Here is a 23,077-nt window from a genome sequence, read left to right as displayed (position 1 = left end):
TAAAAAACAGCATTTTTAAAGAAGAGACATTTAAAAATTGAATTATAAGTGGACACCAGCCGCTCAGGCGAACATACATTTTTCTCATGTATCCGTATTATAATAATTTCTCTGTGTAAGTTTCGAGGGCAAAGAAATATAACAAAATGATCTAAAGAGACGACAAGATACGCTCTTTTGTTAATTTTTTAGTCGTCTTTACTTCTTCTCTTGTCTTTGTTGCGTGTAGACGGACATATTGCGAGTGCTGGCAAATGTAAGCATATTTGTACTAATTAAGCAGATAATATATTGATTTAATATTATTGTTCACTTTTAATTTGGAAGAGGTGATGCCGATTTCATGTCCGCTTTCCTTGAATTACGCTGCATTCGAGTAATTTACAGTGCAACAATCGCAGCGGGCCAAGCAGCCAACTACGTCATTACGTGGCGATATTAACTTATAAAAATTAGCGGAAGCGAAAAACTCGCTCGCTATTAACATAATATACATTTTTCTCCACAGCCGTCCGACGTTGCAGAAAATACGTAGCTTTAAGATTCTTATTTTCAGTATCACAGCCGAGAGCCAGAGCCAGGACTCCGACTACAATGCAATGGTGAACGTAGGTAAGAAAAAATATTCTCGGGCGTGTATTGTAATTAATAACTAAAGATTTTTTGCTTTAAAGAGAACTGACTAGCCGAGGAAATTAATATGAGAAGTTCATTCCCTTGTTCAACTTATATGCTCATGTTTTAAGATTAGCGAGTCTAACGTTCATTAACGTAAAAATCATTTCCACTGAAGATTAATATTGTTAAAAAAGAGAACTTCACAAAAGCATGTAATTGTAAATCAAAATTGAATGAAATATGATTTTGATTAAGGCGCACGACGTAAGTCGGTAACAATCACCAGTACCAATCAATTTCTGTAGTAAATAATAAATTAAATTACGACGGCCGACGGACGCGAGATCTCCACGCTATCATAATCTGCCCTCGGTCAAACAGACAGATTACGCACCTTCCTCGTTCTACAAATAGAGAGCACGCTCACTTATGCTACCTACATGCACTGTGCGTGTGTCTGTCTAGCAGTCATTCCTCGCCAGGTGATGCTGCTATCACTTGGCCGGCCCTATATCGACAGTAGGGAGGTGCCCATAATGTTCTGGCTGATTAGTTTATATGGGTTAGATGATACGTAGGGCCAAGGAATGCCAGTACTCTATTAGTTTACAGTGGACCTAAAGATGACGTAAGTGTTGGAGTCGAAACTAGTCCTTTGAAACAAATTTCTTTGACGGTATGGCTGTGGCGTTTCATTTCTTTTACTTATGGTTGATGTTTGTTACACGAGAGCCCCGTCCATTCAGCATGCCTCCTTCCTCCGTCACTGTGGTAAGACAGCGCTTACGGAGTCTATCAGAGCATCTGTCGCAGGGAGATACACTGTTGTTGTTGTGGTGGTCTTCAGTCCTGAGACTGGTTTGATGCAGCTCTCCATGCTACTCTATCCTGTGCAAGCTTCTTCATCTCCCAGTACCTACTGCAGCCTACATCCTTCTGAATCTGCTAAGTGTATTCATCTCTTGGTCTCCCTCTACGATTTTTACCCTCCACGCTGCCCTCCAATGCTAAATTTGTGATCCCTTGATGCCTCAAAACATGTCCTACCAACCGATCCCTTCTTCTAGTCAAGTTGTGCCACAAACTTCTCTTCTCCCTAATCCTATTCAATACCTCCTCATTAGTTACGTGATCTACCCACCTTATCTTCAGCATTCTTCTGTAGCACCACATTTCGAAAGCTTCTATTCTCTTCTTGTCCAAACTAGTTATCGTCCATGTTTTACTTCCATACATGGCTACACTCCATACAAATACTTTCAGAAACGACTTCCTGACACTTAAATCTATACCCGATGTTAACAAATTTCTCTTCTTCAGAAACGATTTCCTTGCCATTGCCAGTCTACATTTTATATCCTCTCTACTTCGACCATCATCAGTTATTTTACTCACTAAATAGCAAAACTCCTTTACTACTTTAAGTGTCTCATTTCCTAAGCTAATTCCCTCAGCATCACCCAATTTAATTTGACTACATTCCATTATCCTCGTTTTGCTTTTGTTGATGTTCATCTTATATCCTCCTTTCAAGACACTGTCCATTCCGTTCAACTGCTCTTCCAAGTCCTTTCCTGTCTCTGACAGAATTACAATGTCATCGGCGAGCCATTAAGTTTTTATTTCTTCTCCATGGATTTTAATACCCACCCCGAAATTTTCTTTTGTTTCCTTTACTGCTTGCTCAATATACAGATTGAATAACATCGGGGAGAGGCTACAACCCTGTCTCACTCCTTTCCCAACCACTGCTTCCCTTTCATGCCCCTCGACTCTTATAACTGCCATCTGGTTTCTGTACAAATTGTAAATAGCCTTTCGCTCCCTGTATTTTACCCCTGCCACCTTCAGAATTTGAAAGAGAGTATTCCAGTTAACACTGTCAAAAGCTTTCTCTAAGTCTACAAATACTAGAAACGTAGGTTTGCCTTTTCTTAATCTTTCTTCTAAGATAAGTCGTAAGGTTAGTATTGCCTCACGTGTTACAACATTTCTACGGAATCCAAACTGATCTTCCCCGAGGTCCGCTTCTACTAGATTTTCCATTCTTCTATAAAGAATTCGCGTTAGTATTTTGCAGCTGTGACTTATTAAACTGATAGTTCGGTAATTTTCACATCTGTCAACAACTGCTTTCTTTGGGATTGGAATTATTATATTCTTCTTGAAGTCTGAGGGTATTTCACCTGTCTCATACATCTTGCTCACCAGATGGTAGAGTTTTGTCATGACTGGCTCTCCCAGGGCCATCAGTAGTTCTAATGGAATGTTGTCTACTCCCGGGGCCTTGTTTCGACTCAGGTCTTTCAGTGCTCTGTCAAACTCTTCACGCAGTATCTTATCTCCCATTTCGTCTTCGTCTACATCCTCTTCCATTTCTATAATATTGTCCTCGAGTACATCGCCCTTGTATAAACCTTCTATATACTCCTTCCACCTTTCTGCCTTCCCTTCTTTGCTTTGAACTGGGTTGCCATCTGAGCTCTTGATATTCATACAAGTGGTTCTCTTCTCTCCAAAGGTCTCTTTAATTTTCCTGTAGGCAGTATCTATCTTACCCCTAGTGAGACAAGCCTCTACATCCTTGCGTTTGTCCTCTAGCCATCCCTGCTTTGCCATTTTGCACTTCCTGTCAATCTCATTTTTGACACGTTTGTATTCCTTTTTGCCTGCTTCATTCACTGCATTTTTATATTTTCTCCTTTCATCAATTAAATTCAATATTTCTTCTGTTACCCAAGGATTTCTATTAGCCCTCGCCTTTTTACCTACTTGATCGTCTGCTGCCTTCACTACTTCATCCCTCAGAGCTACCCATTCTTCTTCTACTGTATTTCTTTCCCCCATTCCTGTCAATTGTTCCCTTATGCTCTCCCTGAAACTCTGTACAACCTCTGGTTCTTTCAGTTTATCCAGGTCCCATCTCCTTAAATTCCCACCTTTTTGCAGTTTCTTCAGTTTCAATCTGCAGTTCATAACCAATAGATTGTGTTCAGAATCCACATCTGCCCCTGTAAATGTCTTACAATTTAAAACCTGGTTCCTAAATCTCTGTCTTACCATTATATAATCTATCTGATACCTTTTAGTATCTCCAGGATTCTTCCAGGTTTCCAACCTTCTTTTATGATTCTTGAACCAAGTGTTAGCTATGATTAAGTTATGCTCTGTGCAAAATTCTACAAGGCGGCTTCCTCTTCCATTTCTTCCCCCCAATCCATATTCACCTACTACGCTTCCTTCTCTCCCTTTTCCTACTGCTGAATTCCAGTCACCCATGACTATTAAATTTTTGTCTCCCTTCACTATCTGAATAATTTCTTTTATTTCATCATACATTTTTTCAATTTCTTTGTCATCTGCAGAGCTAGTTGGCATATAAACTTGTACTACTGTGGTTGGCGTGGGCTTCTTATCTATCTTGGCCACAATAATGCGTTCGCTATGCTGATTGTAGTAGCTTACCCACTTTCCTATTTTCCTATTCACTATTAAACCTATTCCTGCATTACCCCTATTTGATTTTGTATTTATAACCCTGTATTCACCTGACGAAAAGTCTTGTTCCTCCTGCCACCAGACTTCACTAATTCCCACTATATCTAACTTTAACCTATCCATTTCCCTTTTTAAATTTTCTAACCTACCTGCCCGATTAAGGGATCTGACATTCCACGCTCCGATCCGTAGAACGCCAGTTTTCTTTCTCCTGATAATGACGTCCTCTTGAGTAGTCCCCGCCCGGAGATCCGAATGGGGGACTATTTTACCTCCGGAATATATTATCCAAGAGGACACCATCATCATTTAATCATACAGTAAAGCTGCATGTCCTCGGGAAAAATTACGGCTGTAGTTTCCCCTTGCTTTCAGCCGTTCACAGTACCAGCACTGCAAGGCCGTTTTGGTTAATGTTACAAGGCCAGATCAGTCAATCATCCAGACTGTTGCCCCTGCAACTACTGAAAAGGCTGCTGCCCCTCTTCAGGAACCACATGTTTGTCTGGCCTCTCAACAGATACCCCTCCGTTGTGGTTGCACCTACGGTACGGCCATCTGTATCGCTGAGGCAAGCAAGCCTCCCCACCGACGGCAAGGTCCATGGTTCATGGGGGGGGGGGGGGGGGAGATACACTACTGGCCATTAAAATTGCTACAGCAAGAAGAAATGCAGATGATAAAAGGGTATTCATTGGACAAATATATTTTACTAGAACTGACATGTGATTCCATTTTCACGCAATTTGGGTGCATAGATCCTGAGAAATCAGTACCCAGAACAACCACCTCTGGCCGTAATAACGGTCTTGATACGCCTGGGCATTGAGTCAAACAGATCTCGGATGGCGTGTACAGGTACAGCTGCCCATGCAGCTTCACCACGATACCACAGTACATCAAGAGTAGTCACTGGCGTGTTGTGACAACCCTGTTGCTCGGCCACCATTGACCAGACGTTTGCAATTGGTGAGAGATCTGGAGAATGTGCTGGCCAGGGCAGCAGTCGAACATTTTATGTATCTAGAAAGGCCCGTACAGGACCTGCAAATATGCGGTCGTGCATTATCCTGCTGAAATGTAGGGTTTCGCAGAGGTCGAATGAAGCGTAGAGCCACGGGTCGTAACACATCACAAATGTAACGTCCACTGTTCAAAGTGCCGTCAATGAGAAGAAGAGGTGACCGAGACGTGTAACCAATGGCACCCCATATCATCACGCTGGGTGATACGTCAGCATGGCGATGACGAATACACGCTTCCAATGTGCGTTCAGCGCGATGTCGCCAAACACGGATGCGACCATCATGCTGTTGTAAACGGAACCTGGATTCATCCGAGAAAATGACGTTTTGCCATTCGTGCACCCAGGTTCGTCGTTGAGTACGCCATCACAGGCGTTCCAGTCTGTGATGCAGCGTCAAGGGTAACCGCAGCCATAGTCTCCGAGCTGATAGTCCATGCTGCTGCAAACGTCGTCAAACTGTTCGTGCAGATGGTTGTTGTCTTGCAAACGTCCCCATCTGTTGACTCAGGGATCGAGACGTGGCTGCACGATCCGTTACAGGCATGCGGCTAAGGTGCCTGTCATCTCGACTGCTAGTGATACGAGGCCATTGGGATCCAGCACGGCGTTCCGTATTACCCTGCTGAACCCACCGATTCCATATTCTGCTAACAGTCATTGGATCTCGACCAACGCGAGCAGCAATGTCTGCGATACGATAAACCGCAATAGCGATAGGCTACAATCCGACCTTTATCAAAGTGGGAAGCGTGATGGTACGCATTTCTCCTCCTTACACGAGGCATCACAACAACGTTACACCAGGCAACGCCGGTCAACTGCTGTTTGTGTATGAGAAATCAGGTGGGAACTTTCTTTATGTCAGAACGTTGTAGGTGTCGCTACCGGCGCCAGCGTTGTGTGAATGCTGTTAGAAGGTAATCATTTGCATATCACACCATCTTCTTCCTGTCGGTTAAATTTCGCGTCTGTAGCACATCTTCGTGGTGTAGCAATTTTAATGGCCAGTAGTGGACTTAGACTGTCGTGGCGGGCACTGACCCCGTAGCAGCGGGTGAGCGCGACGACGGCGTGCTTGGTGGCGGTGTAGACGGGGACGCAGCAGAAGGCGCCCAGCCCGGCCATCGACGCCACGTTGAGCACACGCGCGCCCCTGGTGGCCAGCCGTAGACCCAGCAGCGTGCCGCCCACCACGCCCTTCTGCAACACACCGCACAGCACTTTTGTTCACTCTTACCCGTACATCGTGGATAATATTACGGTACTTCCAAATGGCGGCATTTACCAGGCCGTCCACAGAAGAGAACGGGTGTCACTAACCAGGTTTCTCTGGTAGAATATTGATGTGACAGTGGCGGTGGTAGTGCTGGTGGTATGGCGGGGAGAGGGGTGATCGGAGGATGGAATGGTGACATCGCTGCATTAACAAACATTTGACAAATTCGCACGATCCTATATTCTTGGGGCTGACGCTACAGTTCACGAAACGCTAATCGGCTTTAGAAAACGCTGCAAGTTCAGAATGTATATTACATCTAAACCGGCGAAGTTGGGCCTGAAACTTCACTGTCCCACCGATTCCAGGAGTAATTATGCCTTCAACACCTATCTCTAGCGAGCAAGACTTTCCACAGACAAGAAGAAATACCCCGTCCCTACCCAGAGCTCAGATGGAGACCCAGTTCTAAGCAAAGAAGGGAAAGCAGAAAGGTGGAATGAGTATATAGAAGGTCTATACAAGGGCGACGTACTTGAGGACAATATTCTGGAAATGGAAGAGAATGTAGATGAAGACGAAATGGGAGATACAATACAGCGTCAAGAGTTTGACAGAGCACTGAAAGACCTGAGTCGAAACAAGGCCCCAGGAGTTGACAACATTCCTTTAGAACTGCTAACGGCCTTGGGAGAACCAGTCCTGACAAAACTCTACCATCTGGTGAGCAAGATGTATGAGACAGGTGAAATACCCTCAGAATTCAAGAAGAATGTAATAATTCCAATCCCAAAGAAAGCAGTTGTTGACAGATGTGAAAACTACCGAACAATCAGTTTAATAAGCCACAGCTGCAAAATACTAACGCGAATTCTTTACAGACCAATGGAAAAACTAGTAGAAGCCAAGTTTGGGGAAGATCAGTTTGGATTCCGTAGAAATATTCGAACACGTGAGGCAATACTGACCTTACGACTTATCTTAGAAGCAAGATTAAGGAAAGGCAAACCTACGTTTCTAGTATTTGTAGACTTAGAGAAAGCTTTTGACAATGTTAACTGGAATACTCTCTTTCAAATTCTGAAGGTGGCAGGGGTAAAATATAGGGAACAAAAGGCTATTTACAAATTGTACAGAAACCACATGGCAGTTATAAGAGTCGAGGGGCATGAAAGGGAAGCAGCGGTTGGGAAGGGACTGAGACAGGGTTGTAGCCTCTCCCCGATGTTACTCAATCTGCATATTGAGCAAGCAGTAAAGGAAACAAAAGAAAAATTCGAGGTGGGTATTAAAATCCTCGCCGATGATATTGTGATTCTGTCAGAGACAGGAAAGGACTTGGAAGGGCAGTTGAACGGAATGGACAGTGTCTTGAAAGGAGGATATAAGATGAACATCAACAAAAGCAAAATGAGGATAATGGAATGTAGTCGAATTAAGTCGGGTGATGCTGAGGGAATTAGATTAGGAAATGAGACGCCCGCATCTCGTGGTCGTGCGGTAGCGTTCCCGCTTCCCACGCCCAGGTTCCCGGGTTCGATTCCCGGCGGGGTCAGGGATTTTCTCTGCCTCGTGATGGCTGGGTGTTGTGTGCTGTCCGTAGGTTAGTTAGGTTTAAGTAGTTCTAAGTTCTAGGGGACTGATGACCATAGCTGTAAAGTCCCATAGTGCTCAGAGCCATTTGAACCAGCGAAATGAGACGCTTAAAGTAGTAAAGGAGTTTTGCTATTTGGGGAGCAAAATAACTGATGATGGTCGAAGTAGAGAGGATATAAAATGTCGACTGGCAATGGCAAGGAAAGCGTTTCTGAAGAAGAGAAATTTGTTAACATCGAGTATAGATTTAAGTGTCAGGAAGTCGTTTCTGAAAGTATTTGTATGGAGTGTAGCCATGTATGGAAGTGAAACATGGACGATAAATAGTTTGGACAAGAAGAGAATAGAAGCTTTCGAAATGTGGTGCTACAGAAGAATGCTGAAGATTAGATGGGTAGATCACGTAACTAATGAGGAGGTATTGAATAGAATTGGGGAGAAGAGAAGTTTGTGGCACAACTTGACTAGAAGAAGGGACCGGTTGGTAGGACATGTTCTGAGGCATCAAGGGATCACAAATTTAGCATTGGAGGGCAGCGTGGAGGGTAAAAATCGTAGAGGGAGACCAAGAGATGAATACATTAAGCAGATTCAGAAGGATGTAGGTTGCGGTAGGTACCGGGAGATGAAAAAGCTTGCACAGCATAGAGTAGCATGGAGAGCTGCATCAAACCAGTCTCAGGACTGAAGACCACAACAACAACAACCCAGGCTGTCCTCAGATCGTGCAAACCAATAGCACATAGTAACCGAAACATTACCGCTGGTAACTGGTATTCGACAATCGAACTTGCAGACGTGCTGCGGAAAAATGGTTTGACCGTAATGGGAACAATGCGAAAGAACCGAAAAGACACTCCAGTTTCTTTCTAGCCCTCCCGTGGACGTGAAGTTGAATCAACGCTGTAAGAATTTATCAAACCCATCACCCTGAATTCCCACGTGCCTAAGAAAGGAAGAGCAGTAATGCTTATAGTAAAAATGCATCACTCCATAGAAGGTGATGTGGAAAGTCAAAAAGCTGTAATTATAGCCCACTATCATAACACAAAGGGTGGTATTGATACTGCAGATGGGAAGAGTGCTAAATATTGTTGAAGTCTCAGTACCGAATGGCTGTGTATTCCCGTATTCTTGATATGAGTGTTATCTATGATACACTGTTCATCAGTCATTCAAGGAAAGAACTGTACTTAGCAGGATGAACTTCATAAAAGCTCTTTGAAAAGAACTGATCGAATCAATAATCAACAAACACCTTCCACGAGAATTGAGATTTTATATCGCTCGAGTTCTAGGAGCTGAGGTACGTCTCAACGAAGATCTGGAAAAGGACTAACTAAAAGGGAAGGAAGGGAAACATGTCGCGTATGTCCACCAAAAAAGAAGAGGAAGACAAGCTATTTGTGTCGCAAGTGCAAGGTCCCAATTTGATTGGAATTCTCAAGTAAGATGTGTCCGCAGTGCGTGTAACGTGACGCGAAATGTGGCCACTTTCAATAGTGTAGATTTTTTGTGTGTAACTCACTGTCAAGAATACTCATTAATTTTAGCACTGATGGTACTATTTCAACATTAACCTGCAACAACCAAGTTTCAAGTAAGGAACTACACTTAAATATTTTGATATGTGTCCATCACTGGAATTTTCCATGAGAATTTAGAGTGCAATAAGAATAGGATTTTTCCATAGCACCGAAACAGTATGTTACTATTTATACGAGGGTCACTCCAAAAGAAATGCACACTATTTTTTTAAAATCCATCTTTTATTCTACATATTTGAAAGTTTTACAGTGTGTAGACACATCCTTTAGGAAAAATATTTTCATTTCTCCACATAATTTCCATCCCTCTCTACTGCCATACGCCATCTTGGGACCAGCGCCTGTATACTCGCACGGTAAAATTCTGGACCAACCTGTTGGAGCCACTGTTTGGCAGCGTGCACAAGGGAGCCATCATCTTCAAACCTTGTTCCACGAAGCGAGTCTTTCAGTTTCACAGAGAGATGACAGTCACATGGAGCCAGGTCAGGACTGTAAGGCGGGTTTTTCAGTGTTGTCCATCCGAGTTTTGTGATCGCTTCCATGGTTTTTTGACTGACATGTGGCCGTGCATTGTTGTGCAACAGCACAACATCCCTGCTTGATGTGGTCGAACACGACTCAGTCGAGCTTGAAGTTTCTTCATTGTCGTCACATATGCATCAGGGTTTATGGTGGTTCCTTGGTTTTTTAATTTTTTTTTTCTTGGGTAAGTTTGCATGGTGCCACTCCATTGATTGCCTCTTCGTCTCAGGTGAAAAATGATGGAGCCATGTTTCATCACCTGTCACAATTCTTCCAAGACATTCTTCACCACCATTCTCGTACTGTTCCAAAAGCTCGCTGCATACCGTTTTTCTTGTTTCTTTGCGAGCCGCTGTCAACATCCTGGGAACCCACCTGGCACAAACCTTTTTAACGCCAACACTTTCAGTATTCTGCAAACACTTCTTTCCCCCATCCCAACGTAGCATGACAATTCGTTCACTGTGATGCGTCTGTCAGCTGTCACCAATTCGTTAACACTCTGCACATTGTCTGGAGTGTGTGCAGTACGAGGCCTGCCGCTGCGAGGACAATCCTCAATATTGCCGTGCCCGCTTTCGTCACGTAACCTGCTTGCCCACCGACTAACTGTACTGCGATCGACAGCAGCATCTCCATACACCTTTTTCAACGTCTTATGGATGTTTCCCACTGTCTCGTTTTCACAGTACAGGAATTCTATGACAGCACATTGCTTCTGACGAACGTCAAGTGTAGCAGCCATCTTGAAGACATGCTGTTACGGCGCCACTCACGGGAAAAGGTTGAACTAAGTTTGAAAACAAGCGGGAAGGATGTATCTGCACACTGCAAAACTTTCACGTATGCAGAATGAAAACTGTACTTTTACAAAAATAGTGTGCATATCTTTTGGAGTGACCGTCGTATGCCGGCCGAAATGGCCGTGCGGTTCTAGGCGCTGCAGTCTGGAACCGCGAGACCACTACGGTCGCAGGTTCGAATCCTGCCTCGGGCATGGATGTGTGTGATGTCTTTAGGTTAGTTAGGTTTAACTAGTTCTACGTTCTAGGGGACTAATGACCTCAGAAGTTGAGTCCCATAGTGCTCAGAGCCATTTGAACCATTTTTTTTTTTTACCCTCGTACATAATTGAAGAAAAAGTATGTAGTACTAAATGCAAAAAGTAGCGATAGATGGTGGTCTTGAAGTATTTTTCCCGCCGCCTGACCGCACGATTCTAGCTGCGTGACAAGTACTCACGACTGTGGTTGCGGATTGAGCAAGTCAGTAACACGTTGGTCTCTCTCTGCCCCTTACGCAGGCAGTTATTCGGCTTGGTCATGATTGATACAGTTGTAGGATGTCCTCCTGAGGGATATCGTGCCAAATTCTGCCAGACTGGCGCGTTAAAGCATCGAAGTTCCGAGCTGGTTGGAGTGTTCTGCCGATAACGCTCCAAAGATTCTCAACGGGAAGAGTTCCAGCGAACTTACTGGTGACGGCAGGGTTTTACAAGCACGGGCACCAACAGGAGAAACTCTCGTCACGTGCGGTCATTACCTTGCTGAGATACAGAGGGGTCCAAAAAATGTATCCACTGTTTAAAAGTCCATAACTGGTAAACTAATTGACGCAGTTGTCGCATCTTTGGTAGTGTAATGGTTTGTAGTTCCGGCAATCGCCACACAAGCGTTGTATTGCGTTGTTTTGTTTTGTCAGATGACAGTCGCCAGATAGTCAGTGTTATGTTATTAATTGCACCTAGTTACTCGAGTAAATATGGCTGGCACAAGGCTTACATTCGATGAAAGGAAAGTTTTCAAGTGGTATTTTAAGTACGAAAACATTAATGTGGTTCACCGGCAATGGCGAAATGAGCATCAAACAGAGCCACCGACATCATTAACGATTCGTCGCATTCGAGACAAATTTGAAGCCGAAGGCTGTGTTAAAGATGTACACAAACAATGATCAGGACGACCTGTAACAGTAACAAGTCCAGCTAACTCTCGTCGTGTGTTACAATTCACTCGTTCACCACAGAAGTCTGTGAGACAGTGTGCCCGTGAAACTAGAGTGAGTCGGCGAATTTTGAAGACAGCAAAGTGGAAATGCTACATCTACACGCAATGAACGAGGACGACCAAGATCGTAGAATGGAGTACTGCGCGTGCTTTACCAACATGATGCGCAACGATGAATGCAGAGATGATCGTGTGGTCTGATGAGACACAGTTCAAACTCAATGGTACAGTAAATCGCCACAATTGCGTCTACTGGGCCGCCGAAAATCCGAACGTCCATGTAGACAAAGCCATGAATTTGCCAGGACTAAATGTGTGGTGTGGGTTGTCTTACCAGGACTTGATTGGGCCATTCTTCTTTGATGGCACAGTTACCGGTGAATCGTACCTTCAGAAGCTTCAGACATCCATTTTACCTGCCGTCCGAGACTTGTATGGAGACGGAAGAGTTTACTTTCAACAAGATGAATCCCCAGCCCACTACCAAAATCGTGTTATGGCGTATCCCGACGAAAATCTACCAAGAAGATGGATAGGCCGTAGAGGTGCTGTGGAACATTCACCAGGTTCCCCAGACCTAACTCCTCTGAACTTTTCTCTGTGGGGAACGCTAAAGGACATCGTTTATCGACAAAAGCCACGCACATTGGATGAACTTCGAGAATCCATCGTACATTTATGTGCAAATATCCAACTGAACACGTTGCAGTCAGTAGTTCGTGCTGCAGTTCGGCGGCATCGTTTGTGTGTAGATGTTAATAGTGACAATTTCGAACACCTACAGTGATATCTCTAAGTTGGACTTTAAGCTACACTTTCACCAAAAATGAGACAACTCTGTCAATTAGTTTGCAAGTTATGGACTTTTAAACAGTGAATACATTTTTTGGACCCCCTCGGTGTAAGCTTAGGATGGCTTGCCATGAAGGACAACAAAACGGGGCGTAGAATATAATCGACGTACCGCTGTACTGTAAGGGTGCCACGGATGACAACCAGGGCGATCCTGCTTTGAAAAGAAATGGCGCCACTGACAATCACTCCTCGATGTCGATAAGGCGACATTCAGGTTGGTATCCGGCCACTGTCCGGGACGCCTCCAGACTCGTCTTCGGCCTGGAATCTCATTGACTGGAATAGAATTGTCTTCAGTGATGAGCCCCACCTCGAACTGAGCTCCGATGACTAGCAAAGACCTCTCCAGAGGCGCGTTGGACAACGGTGGAACACGTTTCAGTACGAACTATCAGGCCAATCCATTCGCCGAACATTCTCTTGTTCCAAGGGCTCCACCACCAGGTTGCTCGATGCAGTCGCGCACTGTCATCCATAAAAATGAAGTTAGGGCCAGAAAAGACGCACATTGGGGAGTAGTAGTTCGGTGTCACAATAACGTTGACCAGTGAGTGTACCGTGTTCAAAAATTTGTGGGTCAATATGCCCAGGTAAAATGATGCCACCCCACACCTGGACTACCAAAAAGATGATATTCGACAATGTTCCTGGGTGCATCGCCGTATGTTGACACTTCCAGGATTGTTGAACAGGATCGTTTTGGTGGTCGAGGTGTTATGGTGAGCGTGTGGGTGGGGGGTGGGGGTGGAGGGGAGGGGGAATGACATAATCTTGCATGGGCGTAATTGGACAACAAACTTTAGATCATGACACAGCCATCGGTCAACGTTTTTGTGACACTGTATTCCTTCTGGATAGCGTCTTTTCAGGGGTGCATTTGACCCTAAACTCATTTCTTCAACTGCGCTGGTGGAGAAACCACCGATACACCTGTCTTCTGCGTGTGCTCTGCTGTCTGCAATACGCCAGTGCAACTGATTATGGACAATTTGGCACCATGTGTCCTACCATAGGAACTCCTTACCATGTCAGCATGGGAGCAATGTTGTCGCAAGTGATAGCACATCCTGGTGTTAAGAACCATCACACACCCTAGTAAGCCGGCCGGAGTGGCCGTGCGGTTCTAGGCACTACAGTCTGGAGCCGAGCGACCGCTACGGCCGCAGGTTCGTATCCTGCCTCGGGCATGGATGTGTGTGATGTCCTTAGCTTAGTTGCGTTTAATTAGTTCTAAGTTCTAGGCGACTGATGACCTCAGAAGTTAAGTCGCATAGTGCTCAGAGCCATTTGAACCATTTGAACACCCTAGTATTAAGAATCATGTCCCGCCTTTGGTAATGTCCTGCGGACCACCACAAATCGCTATGACTCCGACGTAAAATGGTTCAAATGGCTCTGAGCACTATGGGACTCAACTGCCGAGGTCATTAGTCCCCTAGAACTTAGAACTAGTTAAGCCTAACTAACCTAAAGACATCACAAACATCCATGCCCGAGGCAGGATTCGAACCTGCGACCGTAGCGGTCTTGCGGTTCCAGACTGCAGCGCCTTTAACCGCACGGCCACTTCGGCCGACTGACTCCAACGTAATAATTGACTTTTAACAAAAGTGTCATTTTGTTGTACTATACCGTAGCAGTTTTTCGTATGTATGCTCCAAATTTCATCGAGCCATGTTACTTGGCAGTGACACATTATGCGAAAGTTATTTTCCTCCTTAAGTGTATAGTCACTGTCACATAGCACAAAATTCTAAGTTAATTCTAGTTGCGATGTCACCCGTGGTCTAGGGGTTAAAAAAGAGAAGGTGCGTGATTACACAGGAGAGGAATTCGTGGGGGCCTCATTAAACCATTCAGAAGACTGATGTAAAAAAAAAAAAAAAAATGTATGAGGCTGGAAGGAACTAGTCTCCAGGCAAAGTAATTCCATTATATACTTATTGATACTTTGTTTTGTGAAATCACATCTCCTAAATTGGTTGAGTGAATGATATCTTTAAATACATTTTGTGTAGACGCCAAACGTCACATGAGAAAGAGTTAATTTTTATTTTTGTGAAATCCAACGACATGTAAGTTTACAACAGTGTGTAATCAAGCTGGATGACAAGTGCCACTTCGTTTGGTTGTTCCCAAAATAAATGTTAAACTATGAAGAAATGTTTTATTTATTAATATTTACCTCGTATATAGCTAGGAAACCTGACAACTCAAGTGAACTTCGAGATCAAAGACCTGGAATCAGCTGCAGTCATCAAAGTCATCATATCTCACAGATGACGTCAACAAGGTGGATGTTAGGAGTACATGTGCTACACTGAACGTCGGCTCAAACTTATTCAAATGGTTCAAATGGCTCTGAGCACTATGGGACTCAACTGCTGAGGTCATTAGTCCCCTAGAACTTAGAACTAGTTAAACCTAACTAACCTAAGGACATCACAAACATCCATGCCCGAGGCAGGATTCGAACCTGCGACCGTAGCGGTCTTGCGGTTCCAGACTGCAGCGCCTTTAACCGCACGGCCACTTCGGCCGGCGCTCAAACATTAATCGGTCCCAAGCATAGGTAACAATGCAAGGGCGGAAATAGGAAACGACCACTCACCAAATTAATATCGATCTCTCGTTGCCACTCGACATCATTTCCGACACCGGCGTTATTTATGACGATGTCCAACCCATTGAAAGTCCCCTTCGCCATCTCAAATGCGTCTGTAACAGAAGAAATAACAATTAAAAATAGCTGACGAAAAGAGAGAAGGTGCGTCACTGTTGTGGTATCACAGTGGGGATGAAAATTCGCTTGTAGTAATGATGGAGAACAAGGAGGGCACCAAAGAAAGCTGCTTCATGCAAGTGAAATGAATCTTAACACTCTCAGAGAATTAACCTTATAGACGCCTACATCTATGTTTAGATGTTTTTCAGTTACTGGGCACAAAACTGAGGAAGGTGGGAGACATAAAATGTAGACTGATAATAGCAACATAAGATTATCTAAGAAAGAGAAACATGGTAACATGGAATGTAAATCTAAATATTAGGAAGTAGGAGAGAGTTGCCTATATTTTACCGGCTCCTAATTCGTACCAATGTTATAAAATTCGTAACTCTTGTATTAACTGACATTTAGTGATGTCAGCGTGAGCTTCTCGGAGCTCCATGCGTTTAGCGGTCAGCATTGATTACGTTTTAGTTTTGAGAATTACTGTTATAAGGTAAGTGGCAACATAATGTTTCATTTATGGGTGAAAATACAGGAGCTAATATTAGTTTTTAGACAGTCATGAATGTACGCTGAAGAGTCAAAGAAACTGATACACGTACCTAATATCGTGTAGGGCCCTTGCGAGCGGGCAGAAGTGCCGCAACACGACGTGGCGTGGACTCGTTTAATGCCTGAAGCAGTGATGGAGGAAACTGAGATAATGAATCCTGAAGGACTGTCCATAAATTAAATCCGTAAGAGTACGAGGGGGGGGGGGGGGGGAGAGGGGTGCGGTGAGAGATCTGTTCTAAACGGCACGTTGCAAGGCATCCCATATATGCTCAATAATGTTCGTGTTTGGGGAGTTTGGTGGCCAGCGGAAGTGTTGAAACTCAGAAGAATGTTCCTGGCACCACTCTGAAGCAATTCTGTACGCATGGAGTGTCGCATTGTCCTGCTGGAATTGCCCAAGTTCGTCGGAATGCACAATGGACATGAGTGGATGCAGGTGATCAGACAGGATGCTTACGTACGTGTCTCATGTCAGAGTCGCATCTATACCCTATCAGGGGTCGCATATCACTCCTACTGCACACGCACCTCACCGTTATAGAGAGCCTCCCCCAGTTTGAATAGCCCCTGCTGACATGCAGGGTCCATGGATTCATGAGGTTTCCATATCCGTACACGTCCATCCGCTCGATACAATCTGAAACAAGACTAGTCCGACCGGGCAACACGTTTCCAGTCATCAACAATCCATTGTCGGTGTCGACGGGTCCGGACGATGCGTAAAACTTTGTTTAGTGCAGTCATCAAGGTTACACTAGTGAAACTTCGGCCCATATCGATGATGTTTCGTCTAATGGTTCGCACCCTGACACTTGTTGATGGCCCGGCAGTTGCAATTCTGTCACGTTGAACGATTCTCTTCAGTCGTCGTTGGTCCCGTTCTTGCAGGATCTTTTTCCGGCCGCAGCGATGTCAGAGATTTGATGTTTTATCGGATTGCTGATATTCAGGGTACGCTCGTGAAATGGTCGCAGGGAAAATCCCCACTTCATCGCTACCTCGGAGATGCTGTGTCCCATCGCTCGTGCACCGACTATAATACGACGTTCAAACTCACTGGAAACATGATAACCTGCCAGACCTAACAACTGCGCCAGACACTTGTAGTCTCATATAGGCGTTGCCGACCACAGCGCCGTATTCTGCCTGTTTACCTATCTCTGTATTTGAATACGCATGCGTATACCAGTTTTATTAGCGCTTCAGCGTATTTTCCTTGTGGTTAGTTTGTAGGAAATTTAGAAAGATGAACTTGTGGCGTAGCCTGTAAAGTATGGCTATACGTTTCCGATATTGTACTTGTGCAATTTGAAGAACTTGGTCGAATATGGTAGCTTTGAGATTTAAAAAATGGATTTAGCTTTATTAGTGCGGCATAATATTTAGAAATGATGTGTTGAATTTTCTGGGGTGTTCTTTATCCTAAGTTATGAATTCAAAATAATTATTTTGTGTATTATGGCAACAACAAGATGTTATGGAATGTGGAGCACAGACGAAATGCATTTAGCTGTAAGGGTATTTCTAAGATGGAATCAGGGATTAAATATAAAATGTGCATAAGCCAACAGTTAAGATATATGCTGAAAATGAAAACGAAAATTCAAACTGCGATGTAAAAATTTTTGAACGCAATGAATTGTTTTACAACAAAGCTGAAAACCAATTGGAAGATCATATTCTTAAACTGGAAGAGATGATGTTCGGTTTAAACATGTCGAAGTTGAATGGAATGAATGATGAGGTACATAAAATGCAAAATGTGGACTCATACAAGGTGTGCAGGGATGGGAAAAGGAGAGAAAAAGTTGCAATGGTCTCAAATAGTGGTGTGAGAATTAAAATAAGGAATATTTCCTTAAAATTAAACTAGTACATTTCTTCAATCTGAGGGACATAGTTTATGACGTTGGCACAATTTATGCACATACGGGTACCAATTAGAAAGCCAGATTCCTAATTTGTACGAAGAGCAGATGATTAGAAGTGTAGTGTGTTTTTGTTTTCCTCAGAATTTCCAGTTTTTAAATCAGATACCAAGAACAACATTTGCGGTTTAGGGTGGCATTGTTTAAACAATTTTGCAACTTACTGTTTAGGCTATAATAAATAAAATCTGAAAAGTTGTATAATGTCTGCCCTTGGAAGTTTTTGGCTAGAGTGCAGTCATACACTGATGGCCAGAAAAATTGCAACACGATGAAGGCGGCATGCAATTAACATCATATTGGCCTCAAATATATAGAGGGAAACATTCCACGTGGGAAAAAAATATATCTAAAAACAAAGATGATGTGACTTACCAAACGAAAGCGCTGGCACGTCGATAGACACACAAACATACACACAAAATTCTAGCTTTCGCAACCAACGGTTGCCTCGTCAGGAAAGAGGGAAGGAGAGGGAAAGACGAAAGGATTTGGGTTTTAAGGGAGAGGGTAAGGAGTCATTCCAATCCCGGGAGTGGAAGAACTTACCTTAGGGGGAAAAAAGGACGGGTATACACTCGCAGACACACACATATCCATCCACACATATACAGACACAAGCAGACATATACAGAGGCAAAGAGTTTGGGCAGAGATGTCAGTCGAGGCGGAAGTGCAGAGGCAAATATGTTGTTGAATGACAGGTGAGGTATGAGTGGCGGCAACTTGAAATTAGCGGAGATTGAGGCCTGGTGAATAACGGGAAGAGAGGATATATTGAAGAGCAAGTTCCCATCTCCGGAGTTCGGATAGGTTGGTGTTAGTGGGAAGTATCCAGATAACCCGGACGGTGTAACACTGTGCCAAGATGTGCTGGCCGTGCACCAAGGCATGTTTAGCCACAGGGTGATCCTCATTACCAACAAACACTGTCTGCCTGTGTCCATTCATGCGAATGGACAGTTTGTTGCTGGTCATTCCCACATAGAATGCGTCACAGTGTAGGCAGGTCAGTTGCTAGATCACGTGGGTGCTTTCACACGTGGATCTGCCTTTGATCGTGTACACCCTCCGGGTTACAGGACTGGAGTAGGTGGTGGTGGGAGGGTGCATGGGACAGGTTTTACACCGGGGGCGGTTACAAGGGTAGGAGCCAGAGGGTAGGGAAGGTAGTTTGGGGATTTCATAGGGATGAACTAAGAGGTTACGAAGGTTAGGTGGACGGCGGAAAGACACCCTTGGTGGAGTGGGGAGGATTTCATGAAGGATGGATCTCATTTCAGAGCAGGATTTGAGGAAGTCGTATCCCTGCTGGAGAGCCACATTCAGAGTCTGATCCAGTCCCGGAAAGTATCCTGTCACAAGTGGGGCACTTTTGGGGTTCTTCTGTGGGAGGTTCTGGGTTTGAGGGGATGAGGAAGTGGCTCTGGTTATTTGTTTCTGTACCAGGTCAGGAGGGTAGTTGTGGGATGCGAAAGCTGTTTTCAGGTTGTTGGTGTAATGGTTCAGGGATTCCGGACTGGAGCAGATTCGTTTGCCACGAAGACCTAGGCTGTAGGGAAGGGACCGTTTGATGTGGAATGGGTGGCAGCTGTCATAATGGAGGTACTGTTGTTTGTTGGTGGGTTTGATGTGGACTTCAAATTAAGCACTCAAATGTAAGCACCAAGTTCAAAAGTGTTCCTATTGCCTTTTTATTTGGGAACATTAAAAATCACTATCACTCTCAATTTTGTTTGTGTGTCTGTCGACCTCTTTGCCTCTGTATATGTCTGCTTGTGTCTGTATATGTGTGGATGGATATGTGTGTGTGTGCGAGTGTATACCCGTCCTTTTTTCCCCCTAAGGTAAGTCTTTCCACTCCCGGGATTGGAATGACTCCTTACCCTCTCCCTTAAAACCCACATCCTTTCGTCTTTCCCTCTCCTTCCCTCTTTCCTGATGAGGCAACAGTTTGTTGCGAAAGCTTGAATTTTGTGTGTTTTTGTGTGTTAGTTTGTGTGTCTATCGACCTGCCAGCGCTTCATTTGGTAAGTCACATCATCTTTGCTTATATATATATCTCCTCTGAGCCTCCAAACAGAGATGCTTTCATGTGAAACAATAAACCACACTCTCGATAAGCAACTATCCTGTCGCTGAATGGCGTTTTTCCTTCAAATGAGAACCATAACACGGTGTTCTCTCAATAAACATCATTTAAATGCGATACCTTAATTTGAAAGGTACTGTGTAATATTTATACACACCCACGGGGTGAATCACTGAATTAAAAAGTCTTAATCACAGGCCGCTGATTAATGCTATCACATACGTGGGCCAGAGCTAGTTAAAGATTGAATCTGAGAGTGTTTTCAAATTTTACGATTAAATGATATGTTGTGCACCCACGGGGTGTAGTGTTGACTGTGCTGTGATCAAAAACCACAGGAATTAACAATAGACATCCTTGAAAAAGGACTGCTGTGTACTCTTTACTGCAAATTAATTAAGGATATCTTCCAATTATCACCAATTACAGCACCACTTCTGTACAAGGCCATGAACGAGCGCCTCCTCTGTATCGAAGGGACATCTTTAGAACAATCAAGGTGAGTTGTTTTCAGAGAACAATCTCGACATGTGATGGACATGCACATTTCCAGCTGTACAAGGCCACGAGTGAGCGCCTCCACTGTAGCGAAGGGACATCTTTAGAATAATCAAGGTAAGTTGTTTACAGAGAACAATCTCGACATGTGATGGACATGCACATTTCCAGCGACAAACCTCGCTTGTACAAATACTCTGTTACAACCAAAGACTGGAGCACATCTTGTCAAAACAAAGGAATATTGTAACCTCTACTTCACACAGCGGATGACTGGGACAGCAAGAGACACATTTCTAACGAGTTAAGGCTAGTGGCTGCGCCCTGTCTTCGACATACTTCTAATGTTGCCGCTGAATGAGGTAAGGCAGTACCTCGTTTTCCTGTGTCACCCTGCTATATCTCGATTCTGTGGTTTTTCGACTGTTGCTCTGGACTGTGTTTTCTGTGATGTCTCTCCCAATGGAAACATGTGAGCATGTTCTGCCAAGAGACTGGCTGTTACCAGCCACTACAACCGATGACTCTTGGCACAGAGCTGAAGCAGCGTGAAATGATATACGCTTATCTCTCATCCGAATCCAGCTTAAGTTGATGCCTTGCCAGTCTGTAATCATCGTTGCTGCCAGATGCCAGAGCTATGAGTACTGCAGTTCTCACACAAATCCCCTACAGGAGTAATTATATATTCTTCCTGCCTATGACAAAAAATGTTCAAATGTGTGTGAAATCTTATGGGACTTAACTGCTAAGGTTATCAGTCCCTAAGCTTACACACTACTTAACCTAAATTATCCTAGGGACAAACACACACACCCATGCCCGAGGGAGGACTAGAACCTCCGCCGGGACTAGCCGCACAGTCCATGACTGCAGCGCCTGAGACCGCTCGGCTAATCCCGCGTGGCCTGCCTATGACGTATGTGCAGAATAAGTAAAATTCGTCATTAATCTGATGTTGCAATTTGAATGACCACTGGTGTACGCTATCCCCAACTGTATTATTTTTGAAACGCCATTACTCACGTAATGTATACTTGTGAGGAAACAGAAATAAAGCTGATTCCTGCATGAACTAGAAACATGCTACCCAAATTAATGAGGGGAACATCTGTATCAAAGTCCGGTATGTTAAATCTGTGTCGGTACATACGCTACCTGTGGTCTTATTGCATGGGTTGAGATCTTCGCTTTCAGTGTAGGCAGCCATTAAAATCATTCGCCATCGATTGGCTGTGTTATGCATTAGTGTCAGGTGACCCCTCATACAAAAACTCTGGAGGGAAAGCAAGTCTAGAATACACTAAGCAGGTTGGAATGGATGCAACTGCAGAGATGAAGAAGCTTCCACAGGTTATATTAGACAGCATATGGAGGAAGCGTGCGTGCAAGAGCATCAACACATTACAGAAGAAAGTAAAAGCTTCTGCAGTGGGCTGTTACGCAAAGAGATGAACCCCAGAGTCGTGTGAAAGTATAGGGTCACAGAGTCTGAGAGGTTACACGGTCGCCAAATCGACAAAGATTTTCTTTCCCAGCATACAATGGCTCGCTACGTCACGATGTACGAAACTGCGTCTTCGGCATATGTGTTGTGTGTGGGTGAGTGCAGTGGAAAGGGCAGAAGAGGACAACTCACCCTGGAGGCGCGCGAAGTCTGTGACGTCAGCGTGCAGGAAGATGGCGCTCCCGTCGCCTGCTGCGGCCCTCAGCCCCTGCACCAGGCGGCTACCCGCAGCAGCATCCACGTCCACCACCGCCACCTGCTCACAGCGATACATTACATGCCAATGCTCAGTAAAATGGAAAGAATTCCATTTAAAAGATGTTAAGTCATATGCCACCGTTGTATGAGAGATCCCAAGAGGTTGGTTCAGCTACCTAGTCAAAAAGGATTCCTTCCCTTGCAGATATGTAAAAGTTTTCCGATATGTGTGGTTGTTATAGACAGGTAATTGTAATGGATTTGTGTGTAGTGTTGTCTTACATTTGGGTCGGCAGTTCAGAGTTCCCATCCAGCTGATGAATCACCATCAACAATGTCACATGTCCTTACTTCATGAGACCTGAGAGGTTTGGAATTTAATCCATTGGCGCAAAGTCTGGTGCTCAGGAGCGTTACACCACCATCTTTTCTCCCCTTGTCAGCCAAATACTATCAGTGAAAATTTCATCCATCGTCCACCAGCAGGATTCAAACTAGGGCATCTCCCAGTTGAGCGTCACCATGCGTTAGTGACTCAGGACATGGAAGTGGGACACTGTGGTACTGACTACCTATGATAGAAATATTTTTGTATAGACGTTTGTACACAAAGAAAAGAAAACTAAAATAATAGTTTTTGCAGTAGGTGGACACATTGGATGGATAAATACTAAACATGC

The 23,077-nt window shown here is 44.2% G+C and overlaps 1 protein-coding gene across 2 annotated transcripts in view; it reads right to left on the bottom strand.

Annotated features, from left to right (window-relative positions):
- LOC126251590 (15-hydroxyprostaglandin dehydrogenase [NAD(+)]-like) overlaps positions 1–23,077 on the bottom strand; it is a 153,491-nt gene that overhangs the window by 32,002 nt on the left and 98,412 nt on the right. Inside the window, exons 4-6 of one of the 2 annotated variants that reach the window (XM_049952122.1) lie at positions 22,332–22,455; positions 15,500–15,606; positions 6,185–6,343 (exon numbers count right to left, since the gene is read on the bottom strand). In XM_049952122.1, coding sequence (XP_049808079.1) covers positions 6,185–6,343; positions 15,500–15,606; positions 22,332–22,455 — 390 coding nt within the window. The remainder of the gene's footprint in view (positions 1–6,184; positions 6,344–15,499; positions 15,607–22,331; positions 22,456–23,077) is intronic. The other variant, XM_049952123.1, reaches the window with a different exon arrangement.

The sequence above is a fragment of the Schistocerca nitens genome, chromosome 4, assembly GCF_023898315.1.
Source record: "Schistocerca nitens isolate TAMUIC-IGC-003100 chromosome 4, iqSchNite1.1, whole genome shotgun sequence".
Lineage (NCBI taxonomy): Eukaryota > Metazoa > Arthropoda > Insecta > Orthoptera > Acrididae > Schistocerca > Schistocerca nitens.
The sequence above is the reverse complement of the archived record's forward strand: the minus strand, read 5'-3'. Positions and strand labels throughout refer to the sequence as shown.